This window comes from Macrotis lagotis, chromosome 1 (assembly GCF_037893015.1).
Source record: "Macrotis lagotis isolate mMagLag1 chromosome 1, bilby.v1.9.chrom.fasta, whole genome shotgun sequence".
NCBI lineage: Eukaryota > Metazoa > Chordata > Mammalia > Peramelemorphia > Peramelidae > Macrotis > Macrotis lagotis.
Window position 1 is genome coordinate 307581295 of NC_133658.1, and position 14608 is coordinate 307595902.

The 14608-nt window shown below is 43.0% G+C and overlaps 2 protein-coding genes across 12 annotated transcripts in view; one reads left to right on the top strand and one right to left on the bottom strand.

Annotated features, from left to right (window-relative positions):
* The window catches only part of BRD7 (bromodomain containing 7), a 53596-nt gene extending 51227 nt beyond the window's left edge, over positions 1-2369 (top strand). The window contains exon 17 of the mRNA XM_074211368.1: positions 1604-2369. Coding sequence (XP_074067469.1) covers positions 1604-1620 — 17 coding nt within the window. The 3' untranslated portion in view covers positions 1621-2369. The remainder of the gene's footprint in view (positions 1-1603) is intronic.
* The window catches only part of ADCY7 (adenylate cyclase 7), a 134469-nt gene that overhangs the window by 6425 nt on the left and 113436 nt on the right, over positions 1-14608 (bottom strand). For all 11 annotated transcript variants that reach the window (XM_074211366.1, XM_074211362.1, XM_074211360.1 and 8 more), the window contains 10 exons: positions 14059-14143; positions 12118-12252; positions 10945-11031; positions 8639-8835; positions 6838-6931; positions 6131-6286; positions 4599-4745; positions 3269-3376; positions 1631-1745; positions 769-893 (listed from right to left, as the gene is read on the bottom strand). In XM_074211366.1, the coding sequence (XP_074067467.1) occupies positions 769-893; positions 1631-1745; positions 3269-3376; positions 4599-4745; positions 6131-6286; positions 6838-6931; positions 8639-8835; positions 10945-11031; positions 12118-12252; positions 14059-14143 (1249 nt within the window). The remainder of the gene's footprint in view (positions 1-768; positions 894-1630; positions 1746-3268; positions 3377-4598; positions 4746-6130; positions 6287-6837; positions 6932-8638; positions 8836-10944; positions 11032-12117; positions 12253-14058; positions 14144-14608) is intronic.

Consider the following 14608-nt stretch of genomic DNA (forward strand, 5'->3'; position numbering starts at 1 on the left):
CATAATTAGTTTCTATCAATGCAGCTCACAGCATTTAACAGAAGATATATATGGCCCCCAGGGGCCAACATTAGGCGATGAGCCTCTGGACTGCTCCTCAGACAGCAAACAGTGCATCAGTGACTCAGTATCCAACATTTGCAGCTTAGAGGACACTAGACCCTGCCTTTTCTGGTGTAGTTTTTCAGAACCCAGGGCTCTACTACAAGGGTAGTAGAACTTTCAGTGGATATACATAACAATGAAAGTTAAGACATCCATTTATCCGTAACAAGTGATGCACTTTGTTCTATGGGAGGAGGGTACACCTATAATTTTATTAGCCCTTTCACCCCTGAAATAATCTCATTTATTTTGTATAATCTTATTTTCATTCATGTCTCCTGACAATGTAAATTCCTTGAGGGCAGGGACCATTTCATTTTTGTCTATTCCCAGAGCCTAGTACAGTACCTGATACAACAAATTACTTGTGGATTGGGCATAGGAGATAGTCTAGACACAAACTGTGAGACAGGGGAGGGAATCCTAAGGAAGATCTAGTCCAGCTAGTCCAATCTACAAAATATACACAGAAGGAAAGCCTTAGGAAGACCTCAGGAGATTGAACAAGCTGTCCCTAAGGGCCTTCCCAGCTCAAGTGCAGGTAGAGCTGCGCCTTGCCCAAGGTCACCTAGTAACAAAGCCAGGACTCCTAATTCTCACTCTAGGATTTTGTTTTCCCCAGCACAGCTATCTGCAATCTCATTAGAAGCTTTTTTTTTATACCTGTATTTTCCCAAGTTCTCCAGTACTCTCCATTCGGCTGGCAACATTGACTGTGTTTCCCCAGATGTCATACTGAGGTTTGCGTGCACCAATCACCCCTGCTATGACAGGCCCATGGTTGATGCCTGAAGAAAAGAATTTGTAATGAGTTCAGTTCAGAAACTGGCTTTAGGACTTCTGGTCAGAACCACACTGCCAAACCTTTCATTGAAAGCAAGTCTTGAAGGAAACCTCAAAAATCTATTTTCCAAAACCAAGAAGTACTGTAGTGGTCTGAATATAGACTACATACCTAAAATGATGAGATCTCTTTGAAGGGACAAGAGGGTAGAGGAGAGTTTAGTCATCTACTGAAAAATAATGCTGGGCAGCTAAGTGGATAAAGTGGATAGAGTATCAGCTCTGGAGTCAGGAGGACCTTAGTTCAAATCCAGCTTTAGACACTTATTACCTAGCTGTGTGGTCTTGGGCAAGTCACTTAACCCCATTGCCTTGCAAAAAAGAAAAATAATGCCAATTCAAATTTTAAAATCAAGGTAGGGAAAGAAGAGTTGTCTATAATCAGACTAACAGAATATTAAAAACTAAAATTTATTTTAAAAATTAAAATCCCAAATGAAATAAAAATATAACTTTGTTTAGACATTCAGAAAAACTTCCCAGCCCTTGGAATATTATCACTTAGGAAAACCCCCTAGGAATTTTAAAGAAAAAATTAAGTAGCTTTCTAGCTCTAGTAAAGTTTAAAAGTGAGTCTTTCTGGAAGCCTACTGATGACATACTAAATCATTATTTAAGGTTACCCCTCCGCTTTCCCTCTACTTCTGTCCACCAGGATCCCTTGACTCTTAGGTGAACTCACCAACCCGGAGGCGAAAGGTGTTAAAGGAGTGTCTGTTGATGCCATCCAGCTTGTTCATCAGAGCAATACTGTACTCCACCATGATGCCTATGTGGGCATGTTGGCGCTCCTGATCCTGACAAAGACATAGAATTCTAGACCTTGCATGACCCTGGAAAAGTGCTTCCCAAATGGTCCTTAGTCTTGTTCACTAGCCAACAGCACTACCCTCTTTGCTCCTGTGCACATCCACCAAATGAAGCCTTTCCTGGAAACCAAGTGGAGCCAGAGGTTGGGTATCCCCAGGGCAAGTGAGTTTTTAAGGGGAGTAGTAGGAGTCAAGTAGAACAGATGAGTTTTAGGGTGCCATTACAGTCCTGAAGCAGTTTGTCCTGTTTCTGCCCTATCCATGCTGCCCTGAAAAGCACATGGAGATGGGAAAAGGGCTCCCCTCTGGGGCCATCTAGCCAAGTAAAATGATGAGCTACCCAATACCTATTAAGCCCTTTCCCAGAAGCTAAGCCCAAAGGACTCAGACAGTTGCCATTGTCTCCCTTGCTGGAAGAGGACCAAGAAGGCAAGGATTCCCACTCTCCAAATCAACAGCCTAAAGATTTGAGGATTAGAGATTGGCTGAATGGATTGGGACATGTCAACACATTAGAATATTACTGAATCACTTAAAAACCACAAATATTAAAAAATACAAAGAATTGTTACAGAATGAAGAAAGAGTAGCATAATTTTGATCAGAACAGCAGCATGGAAAGACAGTCTGGGGGGGGGGGGTCTAACAAGCACTGGGCTGGAGTCAGAAAACAAATTCAAATAGAGTGCTTTAGCACTGATAACCAGAAAATATCAATTGAGAGGGACCAGGGAGACCAGTTAGTCCAAGTTTTTCATTCTATGTGTGAAGAAACTGAGGCCCAAAAAAGAAAGGTGACTTGTCCAAGATCACAGTATTATTGAGTATCAACAATAGCATCTGCCTGCAAACTACTTATATGGCATAATACAAATCATTCTGTCTGAGCTCTCATTTCCCCCCCTCCATAAAATGAGTGTAATTATGCCTATAGTCTGTTAAAGGCAGCTAGGTGGTGCAGTGGATAGAGTAATGGCCTTGGATTCAGGAGGTCAGGAGTTTGAATCCAGTCTCAGGCACTTTCCACTTACTAACTGTGTGACCTTGGGCAAGTCACTTAACCCTGATTGCCCTGCATCCAGGACCATCTCCAGTCATCCTGATCCATATCTGGCCACTGGACCCAGATGGCTCTGGAGGAGAAAGTGAGGCTGGTGACTTAACACAGCACCTCCTCACTCAACTCCAATTCATGTACTTGTCATGGCATCACCTCCCCAGATGGTGTGGTCTTCTTCAAGAATGAAGGACAAACGTAAGGACATGGTTTTGGAAACCTTGAGAAATAAGAGTTATTCTAAGACTACCAAAAAAAAATAGAAAGAAAATCTGATAGATACAAGAGGAAAAGGCCAGAAATAGAAAGAGATGTAAATTAGATGCTATTAAAATTTTGTTGAAGTTCATATATATATATAGCTTCCTTTAAGTCTGAGGTTTACAGTTTTGTAATTTATCTCATAATTCAAATAATTTTAAGTGATTATACTTTTGATAGTCTGGGGCTGTACCTGATGATTCTCCTGGCCAGGAGTGAGGCTGAGCCCAGCAGCTGCCATATAGGTGCTACCAATAGTCTTGATCTTCTCTACCCCACTGAATTTTGGTTTCAGCAGTAACTAGAGGAAGGAAACAAAGTAAGAGATCAAAGACTCTAGTGGGAAACCTGGCCCCATCTATGCTCCATCTTCAGAGAAACAGAATGCTCTCTCCTTGGGTATCACTGGGGCTTATGTCTTCCTGGCTGAAATTCCAATTTCCAAAATTATTCCAATAAATAACTCAGATACCTTTCTTATGAGAAAGCAATTTTGAGGCCTGTTCTCATCCCCTCCACTCTGTTTGAGTTTTAATGAAAAAAACATAGCTTAAAGAAAAAGTTAGCATAGAGGAACTTGGATTCCCTCCTCTCCCCTCTCCGGGACTCAATTTCACCTATGGGGAAGACCAGTCCTGCTGCTTCTCACTCCTCAAAGAAAATATGACTATGAAACATTTGAGACTGAAAAGAGAAGGAAAGATGCCATGACAACATTTTCCAGGCATTAACTGTAAAATTGTAAGCTGTCCTTAAGTCACTAGTGTTGATTTTGACCAAGTGATTTCCCCTTCTTGGGTCTTGTTTTTCTCATTTATAAAATATTCTATAGAAATCTGATATTACTTAGGGCAGCTTGGTGACATAGTGGATAGAGCACTAGCCCTGGAATCAGGAGCACCTGAGTTCAAAACCAGCCTCAGACATTTAATAATTGCCTTGGGTAAGTCATTTAATCCCATTGCCTTAAATAAAATTTAAAAAATCTAATGTTATTATTTGAGTGCTTTGATAATAACATCGTTACAGATTTATAGCATATTCAGTCTAGGTAACATCTAGGCCATTCCACTCTTTTACAAGTGAGGAAACTGAGACTCAATGAAAACAAAGTATTTGTTCAGACCAGTTACTAGTTACACTGGGATTCAAACCTAGGTCTTCTGATTGGCAAGCCAGTGTGTTTTCTTCTATCATTTCTTCTAAGCCTCAATTTCCTCTTCTGTAGAATGAGCACAAAAATACTTGCTCTATTTACCTACTTCATAGGGCTATGGTGAAAAAAAATTTTTGTAAGCCCTATAGAGTTGAGGCAGCTGGGTGGCTAGAGCTCCAGTCCTGGATCTGGGAAGATTCATCTTCCTGAGTTCAAATTTAGTCTCAGCCTTACTTGGGCAACTTATTTAACCGTGTTTGCCTCTATTTCCTCATCTGTAAAATGATCTGGAGAAGGAAACGACAAAGCACTCCAATATCTCTGCCAAGAAAACCACAAATGATGTCATGGAGTAGGACTGTGGTACCTCATCAAAGTCGGCAATGATCTCATTTAGAAGCCTCAAGCACTCCAGTCCCTCTTTGTTGACGTCACACTCGGTGTAGAACACTTTGAAATCAGGTACAGAGGCAAACATTACGCAAACGCAGTCATAAGATTGATGGTACCAGTCCTGGGTTAGCAGGGAGGCAAGAGGGACACTTTACTTCCTACCCCACCCCCACCCCACAGAGCTCCAAATGCTACCCAAGACCCAACCCCAGGAGGACACTGTTGCCCAGGAAACCCATCCAAGCTCCTTCTTTGGAAGACAAAGTGACCCAGTGGAAGGAGAACTAGGACCTGAGAACTAGGACCCAAATCTTTTCTAGTCGAAGTAATGGTTATTAAACATTTTATGCCTGTTTCCTCATCTGTCAAATGGGAACACTCACCCTGCTTAGAGTTAGGGATAAAGTAAGGATCAAAGAAGATCATGTAAAGCATGGGCCACAGCTACAAGTCTCAGGTATGTTTGGTATTGTGATTTTTAAGCACCGTGTGAAATGATCTACAGAGGAATCTCAGGAAACATCACCATCTGGCAGCAGGTGAAGGAGCAGTTGGGCGGAGGGGGGGGGTGCCTCCAGGTGGGCATCCTGGGACACTGCTCTTTGGAGCCCAAAGCCTGAAGTTTGAACTCATTTGTTAGCTGGGAGACTTTGGGAGAACTGAATCATTTTTCTGAGCCTGAGATCCTCGTGAAGAAAATGAAGATGATAATATCTGCTCTAGCAATATCACAAGATTTCTTTTTCTTTTTTCCTTCCTTCCTTCCTTCTTCCCTCCCTCCCTTCCTTCCTTCCTTCTTTCCTTCTTGCCTTCCTCCTTTCTTGCAAGGAAAGTATTTTGTAACTCTTATGATACTGAAGAAATATAGTTATTCTTACTAAAAATGATAATGATGTGGTGATGGCAGTTTTTTCCCTCTAAGTACCCATGTTCTGAAAGGAGAGCTTTTAGTTTCCTGTCTTTGTGGTGAGGTGAATAAAGAACAAGCCTTGAAGGCAGTTCTGTTTCTGACTCTCACCAGTCAGGTGATCTTGGGCAGATTACTTAGCCTCCCAGAGCTCCATGCAGTTCTTTCTGAGTTTCAGGGAAGGTTACTCCCTGCACAGGTTGAGGGAGCCTCCTTCCCTGGAATGGCACCTTATACCAGGGAGATACCACGTTGACTCCCCAGCTCTCTCATGTCAAACCTGCTCATAACTAGAACCCAGGACACCCGAGTGCAGCCCTTTGAGGACACTGCAGTGGTCAGCTCTCCCTCCACCTCACAACCTCTCCAGAGTCAGGGTAGCTCAGGAAGGAAGACAGGGCCATAAGTTTCCTTCACACAAGGCAAAAAGGCTCCTCTGATTGATAGAAGTGGGGTCTGGGTGGGCAGGAGGCTCCAGTCTGCTCCTGAAGCTTGGGTCCCATCGGAGTCAGAGCCCAAATCAGAAAACACCCAACAATGAATTTGTAATTTGTCACCAGGGTGACTAATGCCAGCCTCTCCCTAGCCTTGGCACACACCTCTGTGAGCTTGTCCCCAATGAAGTGCTCTGCCACATGGGTTGGGAGGACATTCTCCAGCAGTAGATGATTCACATTCTTCATGGTTTCAAATTCTTCCTGTTCTTTCTTAAACTTGTTCTTCCACAGATAGTCCAGGCGGCAGTAATAATCAATCTGCAAAAGGGCCCAGGAAATATCACATTTCTGTTCACTGTGTTCCACCCCAGTGGTCACAGGGAAGCAGGGAGCAAAGACAGCTCTTCCCTCAGGGAACTGGGGAGCCCCCACTTTGATCAAGCTGAGAAGCATCAGTCCTTGCTCAGACAGAATCCCCAGTCTGAGAAGACACATTCCTCAAGGAATCTTCCCTTCCCCAAAAGATATTCCCACCCTTCTTATAAGGGACAAAGACCATAGACAATCATATTCACATAAAAATTGGGACAGAAAAAGGGTGAGAGAGAAGGAGCTATGAGCCAAGAATATCCTTTCCAAATGTTTAAAAGAATATAGCTACCCCAGAAGACATATATATCCAGAGGTCAAAAATGCAGGTACTTTGTCACCAACAAGTGGCTGTCCTGCAACATCCCCTACCCAGACGCACTAGGGTCTCCCCTTTTACATTCCAAATCTTAGGAAACACCTCATTTCTGAGGGGAGGGAGGGAGGTGGAAGGACAGGATAAGGGACACTGATGCCTCCTGGGGTTTTGCAAACCATACCTGTTTTGACAGCAGGATAAGAGTAAAATAAAACAGGATCAGATAGAAATTGATCATTGTTTTCAGATCTTGCATGAATCGTGATGATAAGCCACTGGATACAGGAAGGAAACAAATATTATCTCACATGATCCACATAACATTTTACAGTTAAGAAAACAGAGGGACAAAGTAGTTAAGTGATTTGCAACTAGGGTCTGATGCTGAATTTGAACTCAAGAGGTATGAGAGTGTGTGTGTGTGTGTGTGTGTGTGTGTGTGTGTGTGTGTGTGTGTGTGTGTGTCTCCACAGAAATGTTCTGAAATGTTTCATAAATATTCAGAGATTCTCACCACCAGGGGTAGAGACACACAGCCAAATGGAACAACAGATAAAATTCCTATTTATCACATTCATCTATCACTTTAAAGAACACAAAGCCCTTTCCTCTCAATAATTCCATGAAGTAGGCAGCACAAACGTTCTTCCCATTTTACAGATGGAGAAAAATGACTCAGGATCATGACTGGCCCAAGGTCACCCAAGAAATAACAGAGTTGAGATTTAAACCCAAGTTTCTCAACTCCTCCAACTCCCATATTCTTTCCACTACTCAGACACACAAGCTTAGATGTAGATATTCATTTGATTTCAAATTCTACAACCCCAGACCCACACATATTCAGCCTGTCCCTGAGCTTTAGCCCTTAGGGGCAAGGCCCCCTCCCAAGAGCTAGAGAGCCAGTTCCAGCGAATCTCAATTGATGGAGACCCCTAGGATGAAAGACACAAGTAGTGTTTTCCCAAGAACAGATTTACCTAGAGAGCAGGAGCCCATCAGAGGACCTGGAAGGCCTAGTGGTGGCCACCAAGATGCCTTCCCTGATCCATGCCAGAAGCAGGAATAGCAGCACCTCCACTCCTTAAAAATCTGTTGGGACTAAGGGGGGGAGGGGGGCTTGCAGCCCCACCGAAGGGCAGGAGGAGGATCATGAAGGACTCTGGAAAGTCTAGAACTCCACCAAACCTCAGGAGGAAACTCAAAACCCTCCACTCCCAGTGCTAGATGGGGAAATCAAGAAATCCATCCTTCCTCTGGGGGTGGGGTGGGGGAGGGCAGCATTAGAATCAGTTCTGGATCAAAGTTTCAGTTCTACAAACATTGGCCACTCTCTGGTCTCCAAATGACTCTTCTTTATTTTTATTTATTTATTTTTTTTAGGATTTTGCAAGGCAACGGGGTTCAGTGGCTTGCCCAAGGCCACACAGCTAGGTAATTATTAAGTGTCTGAGACCAGATTTGAACCCAGATACTCCTGACTCTAGGGCTGGTGCTCTATCCACTGCACCACCCAGCCACCCCCAAATGACTTTTCTTTAAACTAAGATGATGGATCTTAAGATGGCCTCTTAAAGTTTTAAACTTTGTTATTTGAATAAATTTAGGAAAATTCCATATCCTCTTGAATCTCAGTTTCCTCATTCATAAAAATGAGGAAAATGCCCCCTGCCACCTTTTAGAATTTCACAATCAAATCAGACTGCTTTTAAAAGCAGAAACTGTTATCCAAATTTAAGAATAACAATTTTTGCTATTAATCACTACAGGTCCAAATTTAAGCTATCCCCAAATATAGGTTATAATTTTAAAAATGAAAATTTCCTTAAAAAAGAATTTTAAAAGATTGGGGTACACATTGAAAATAAAATCATCCCAAATAAAGGTCACCCTCAGGTCTTAGATCTGCCCATACAAAGAGCAAGAGAAGTCAAGGAAGGGAATTTTTTCCAAACCTGAATGAGCTTAGGTGTGAATGTTACCTGTTGTACAGAGTGGAGTTACTGAACCTGTCCCCATCTTTGTCTGGGAATTCTCTCCAATTCAGAACCGAGTCAGTGTTGAAGATGATGAGATAGACGATGACAGAGGCTGTCAGCATCACCACCTTCAGCTCCAGGCTCATCCGGAGAAACATGGAGCAGGCGATGAAGGCCAGGATACAGCTGTAGGCATAGTACTAGACAGGCAAAGGAAGGCTCAGGGTCAGGCCAGCAACATAGGGAAGTTCTCAAATCCAATACCCTCAGGACTCTCCTTGGGACAAGCTTCCTTCCCCCCACACTTATTAGAGTCAATCCCAATGTCTAGCCATCTTTGATTATCTAGATAGCAAATGTAGTCCCTGGAGGATGTCTAGTCCAACCCACTCATTGTACACCTGAGGAAGAGAAGGGCCTGAGAGGTCAAATGAATTCAAACTCAGGACTTCTGACCAAAATCTGAGCTCTTTCCACTGCCCCACATCAGAGAAAGGTTCTAAGAGGACACAGTAGAAATTCAGAACAGAGGAGGAGAGTGAATGCAGGAGTTAATTATGGGCTGCTGACCCCTCATAGCCAAGCCTATTCTAACACTTGGTACACCCTACCCAGGCCTGGCAGTTCATTTCAAATGAGGGCATAAGGTGGGCGGAACATAAGAGTAGAAATTCAGGGCTAGGAGAGGGAATGGCTTAGACAGATGACAGATGCTAAAAGGGGCCACAGGATGGGAAGCATTCCCTTCCCACCCCCCGGCACTGGTGCAAGAATTGTGTCCTAAAGCTGTTCCCATCTGGGGCCCCAACCTGATTATTCTGTATAGTTCTAGCTCTGCTCTAAGCTTATGAAACTGAGAGACTGGCAGGATAGTGGCTGGTGTTATTCACTTATGTCTGATTCCTAGTGACCCCATGTGAGGTTTTCTTGGCTAAGTTACTGTAGTGATTTGCCACTTCCTACACAACTCATTTTACAGATGAGGAAATTGAGGCAAATGAGTTAAGTGATTTGCCCAGGATCACACAGCTAATATGTGTAAGAGGTCAGATTTGAACTCAGGATCTTCTCATCTAGAAGGTTCAGTGCTCTATCCACAGCACCACCTCAGAAGGATGGAAACCCAAAAGAAATAGGGAAATTTGAAGAAAGAATACGTTTAGCAAGAAAACATAATGAATTCTAGCTGAAACCCACTGAGTTTGAGATGCTTATAAGAGGTGTCCTTGAGACAGTTATCAAGAGACTTCAGGTTACAAGAGAAGTTAGGACTGTTGATGTTGGTTTGGAAGTCACCTGAAAAGAAATGATATCCTTGGATGCAGGTGAGATTACCTAACGAAAATGTACAAAGAGTGGCCAGAAGACTACCTAGGACAGAACCTTGGGGGTTATCTACCCCAGCCCAGGAGGTGGGAGATGATGGAATGATCACAAAGGCAGGAGAGGAAATTCAAACATGAAAGCCAGCCAAGGAGATTATCTGGGAGGAGTGATGCTCAATAAAGAGAACTCAAGAAGAGCATTGATGGTGAAAAGGGTAGGGGAAGAGAATAAGCCTTTATTAAATGCCAACTGGATATCAGTCACTCTGCTAAAGGCTTTACAGAGATCTCATTGGATTCTTGCAAAGTAGGTGCTATTATATTCCTGCTTTACAGCTGAGAAAACTGAGGCAGACAACAGTTAGTGACTCCCCCAGCACAGTAGCCCACCGCTAGTGTCTGAGGTCAGACATGAATTCAAATGTAGGACTCCAGGTCCTACACTATCATCTAGCTGCCTACTGGACCTAGAGAAAAGATCCGTCATCCTGGAGATTAGATAGCAGCTTCAGATAAAATTGCAAGGGGTGGAGAAGCAAATAGTAAGTGAGGAAATGTAAGCAATGAATCTAGTCAGCTTTTTCTAGAAGTCTGGCTGTGAAAGGGAAGTAAATTCTATATGACTAACCCTGGTTGTGTCAACCAGTAGCTATGTAACCAAAGATAAAACAATTCCTCTCTCAAGCCTTCATTTCCTCCTTTATAAAATGACTAGGCTGATCTACATTCTCTCGAAGATTCCTTCCAACTCTGATGTTTTATGGCCTAGGAATTATTTATCAATTTTACTATTATCAATACTGCTTTTAATTATCCATGTCTGTATGCTCTGCTCTTGTCCTATGAGTGAGAGCTGATTGTACTTTGACAAACGTCCTAAAAGCTAGTCGGAGGAGCCAGAAGACTGAGCCGGGGGTGTTCAGTTGGAAGAAGCAGATGGGATCCAGAACCCCATTCAAGGTCCATGACCCAATCCCTGCTCACCGGAAGGACAGGACACTGGCCGTTGGTGCTGTTCTGATGACTCAACTCAGTGTGGTTTTCACACAGTTGCTTAGTTGGTGTCAGTAACTGTGGAAGACAATAATGAATTGGGATAGAATCACTTGCAGGACCTTACACTGGTACTTAAAGTTCATGCTCATACCACAGAGATCAGGATTATGAAGATCCTAACCCATTTTTGCTCCTCCCTCAGTTCTCACTGTGAACTTAAAATCAGACGGATATAGTGCCAAGACCCTTTCTGGATTGTACACTCAAGAGACCTTAGTCTAGCCTGGTGCTTCCCATTTTTTTTTACTATATCACCTAGAACAAGTCACTACCCCTCTCTGGGGCTCAGCTTCCTCTTCAAACTAATGAGGTTGTATATTAGATTATTCTGTCTAGGGGAGAGGGGAGAGGAAGGAAGGGAGGGGGGAAGGAGGGAGAAAAATGTGGAACTTAAAACTTTACTAAAAAAAGGATTGTTGAAAACTATCTTTACATGAAGCTGGAAAAATTTATTTTTTAAAAAATAATGAGATTTGATGAGTTGGTGTCCAACATCCATATTCTGAAGCTCTGACATTCTACTTTCTGTTTTGACATTCTGTGGGTCTAAGAATATGTTCCTATTAGATACAATAACAGAGATGACTTGGGGGAGGTTTAACAACTGATTAACAACTGTTAGAGTAAAGAGCATAAAGAAATGTACACAGGACACAGGTATTATTAACATTTTCCCCCATCACTCTCCTAAGTCTAGAAAATCAACACAATAAATCAAGCCCTGATTTATAGGTGTACTTGTAGGTGAAAATTTAACAATGGGTTCTCAGGAGCCAGTTTGAACTGACTCCAGCATACCCCTGCCAAGAGAGTGTGTCCCGAAGGCAAGGGATCTGTTCCTGCCCTTGTTGACCCTTCCCTGAGGAATGGAAGCAGCCTAAGCCTCTGGAATCCTCAGCCACTGCCCAAGTGAGGTAGCAGATCCTCTAGAGAAGCAGACCTCGGCTTGTGGATTTAGGGTCATCTGGCCAAAAGCAGATCCTTCACCTGTTTTCCTGGGAAAGCCACAGAGACCTTTCTGTCCCTGGGAGGGGAAGCTTTGGTCAGGCACTAGCCAGTGTGGAGATGCCTCCACAGATGGACAAAACAAACAAGACCTACCAGATTGACAATGGCCACAGTCAGTAGGCCACCAATGGTCAGGACAGCCAAGGACAGTCTCAACAGTGGCTCTGTCTCCACCTTCTCAGAGATGGTCCTGAGGGTCCGCAGGTATGATTGATCAGGGCAGCACCTCTGTGACAGAAGTAGAGGGAGAGACACCGTGAAGTCAGCAACATGGAACACCCAAAATGGCAGGAGGTTAGCAGAGAAGCCAGGATTAGGTAAGAGACTGGGAGCAAGACAGGGAAGGGGTTTCTGCCCTCAGGGAATCTCCCTCAGGGATGGTGAGAAAACCCTCCACTCAGGGAGCCCTTGGGATGATAAGATGGTCTAGAGCATTCCACCCTGGTTTTAGTCTTTTTGAAGAATCAGTACAACATGCATTTATTAAGCTCTTACTGTATGCCAGACACTAGGCTAAAAGAAAGGATATACAGAAAAGACATGCTATGTAAAGAATCATCGACTTGGAGCTGGAAGAGACCTCAGAGGTCAAGTCCACCCCCTACATTTTGCAGATAAAGAAACTGAGGCACAGAGAAAATGAAAGACTTGGCCCATGGTCAACACAGCTATTAAGTACAGAGAGAAATTTGAACTTAGGACTTCCTGACTCCAAGTCCAGCTATGCAAACTGAGTGGAGTGGAGTTAAAGAAAGCTTCTTCCATTTCCCAACAGACAATGGTTAAAGGATATATAAAGACAATTTACAGATGAGGAAATCAAAGCAATCCATAATCATATGAAAAATTGCTCTAAATCACTAATTATTAGAGCAATGAAAATTAAAATATCTCTGAGGTACCACCTCACACTTCTCAGATTGGCCAGTATGACCAGAAAGAACAATGACCATTGTTGGAAGGGATGTGGGAAATCTGGAACATTAATACATTGTTGGTAGAGCTGTAAACTCATCCAACCTTTCTTGAGATCAATTTGGAATTATGCCCAAAGGGGAATGAAAATGTGCATACTTGTTGATCCAGCAACACCACCACTGGGTCTATACCCTGAAGAGATTATGAAAAAGGGTAAAAACATCACCTGTACAAAAATGTTCATAGTAGCTCTGTTTGTGGTGGCAAAGAAATGGAAACTGAGGGAATGTTCATCAATTGGGGAATGGCTTAACAAACTGTGGTATATGTATGTGATGGAACACTATTGTTCTATTAGAACCCAGGAGTGATGGGAATTCAGGGAAACCTGGAAGGATTTGCATGAACTGATGCTGAGCAAGATGAGCAGAACCAGAAGAACACTGTACACCCTAACAGCAACATGCAGGTGATGATCAACCTTGATGGACTTGCTCATACCAACAGGGCAACAAACAGGCACAATTTTGGGGTATCTGTGATGGAGAATGCCATCTGTATCCTGAGAAAGAATTATAAAGTTTGAACAAAGACCAAAGACTATTACCTTTAATTTTTTTAAAAAAATGTTGCCTTATTATGTAATTCTGCTATATTTCATACTATATGTTTCTTCCTTAAGGATATGATTTCCCCTCTCATCACATTCAACTTAGATCAATGCATACTGTGGGAATGATGTAAAGACTAGCAAGCTATCTTCTGTGGAGGGAAGCAAGATTCAGGGAAAAACTGTAAAACTAAAAATAAATAAAACTTTTCTAAAATTAAAAAAAAAGAAAGCTTTTTGAAGGGAAGGAAGGTCATAGCTACCTTGTGAAGGCAGAGAAGGATCAGAACAGGAGTGCTCCCTGAGGCATGACCCTAGAGAGCAGCCTACAGGACCAGCCTAATGGAGCCCCCCTTTCCTCTGGGCCCCAGAGTACAACAGCACAAGCCTTCAACATATGGACAACCACAATACCAGGGATGGATTGTGTCACCCAGAGTCAGTCCATCAGCACCCAAAGGGAGTAAACAAAGAAAGAATTTGGCAGGAAAGGTTCAGACACTCACCAGGAAATCATCAGCATAACATGCTCCCAAGGTCAGCAGAATCACACAGGCCACAATCCCAAAGGAGATTCCCATTTTTGCAGTCCTAAAGTCAAAGACACGAACATGTGCTGGGTCACAGAGCAACTGACCAGACTCGTGATCCAAGATGGCCTGAATCCTGAGGCTGATAGTGAGAGACAGACAAGGTCACTTCCTTCTGTTCTCTCAGTCTAGTCTCTCCCCCTCCCCAAGCAACAAGAAGCATTTACAAGTCGGAAATAAGGCTTGAAAAGAATGTTCATTATTCCTCCAAAATATATGGAAGATTTTTCCTTCTGGTGATGTCCATAAACCATCCTACCCCACCCACAGTCTTATTATCTAGGGCATGACCAGAGAATTCTGGCCCTGGAGGGAATGTCAACTTAGTCAAGAGCCAACACTGGGCCACAAATAACTTGGTTTCAGTTTTTATTTTGAGGAGTCCCATGGAGTTTCACAGCTACCCCCCAAACCATATATATATATATATATATATATATATATATATATCCCATCCTCCCCTGAG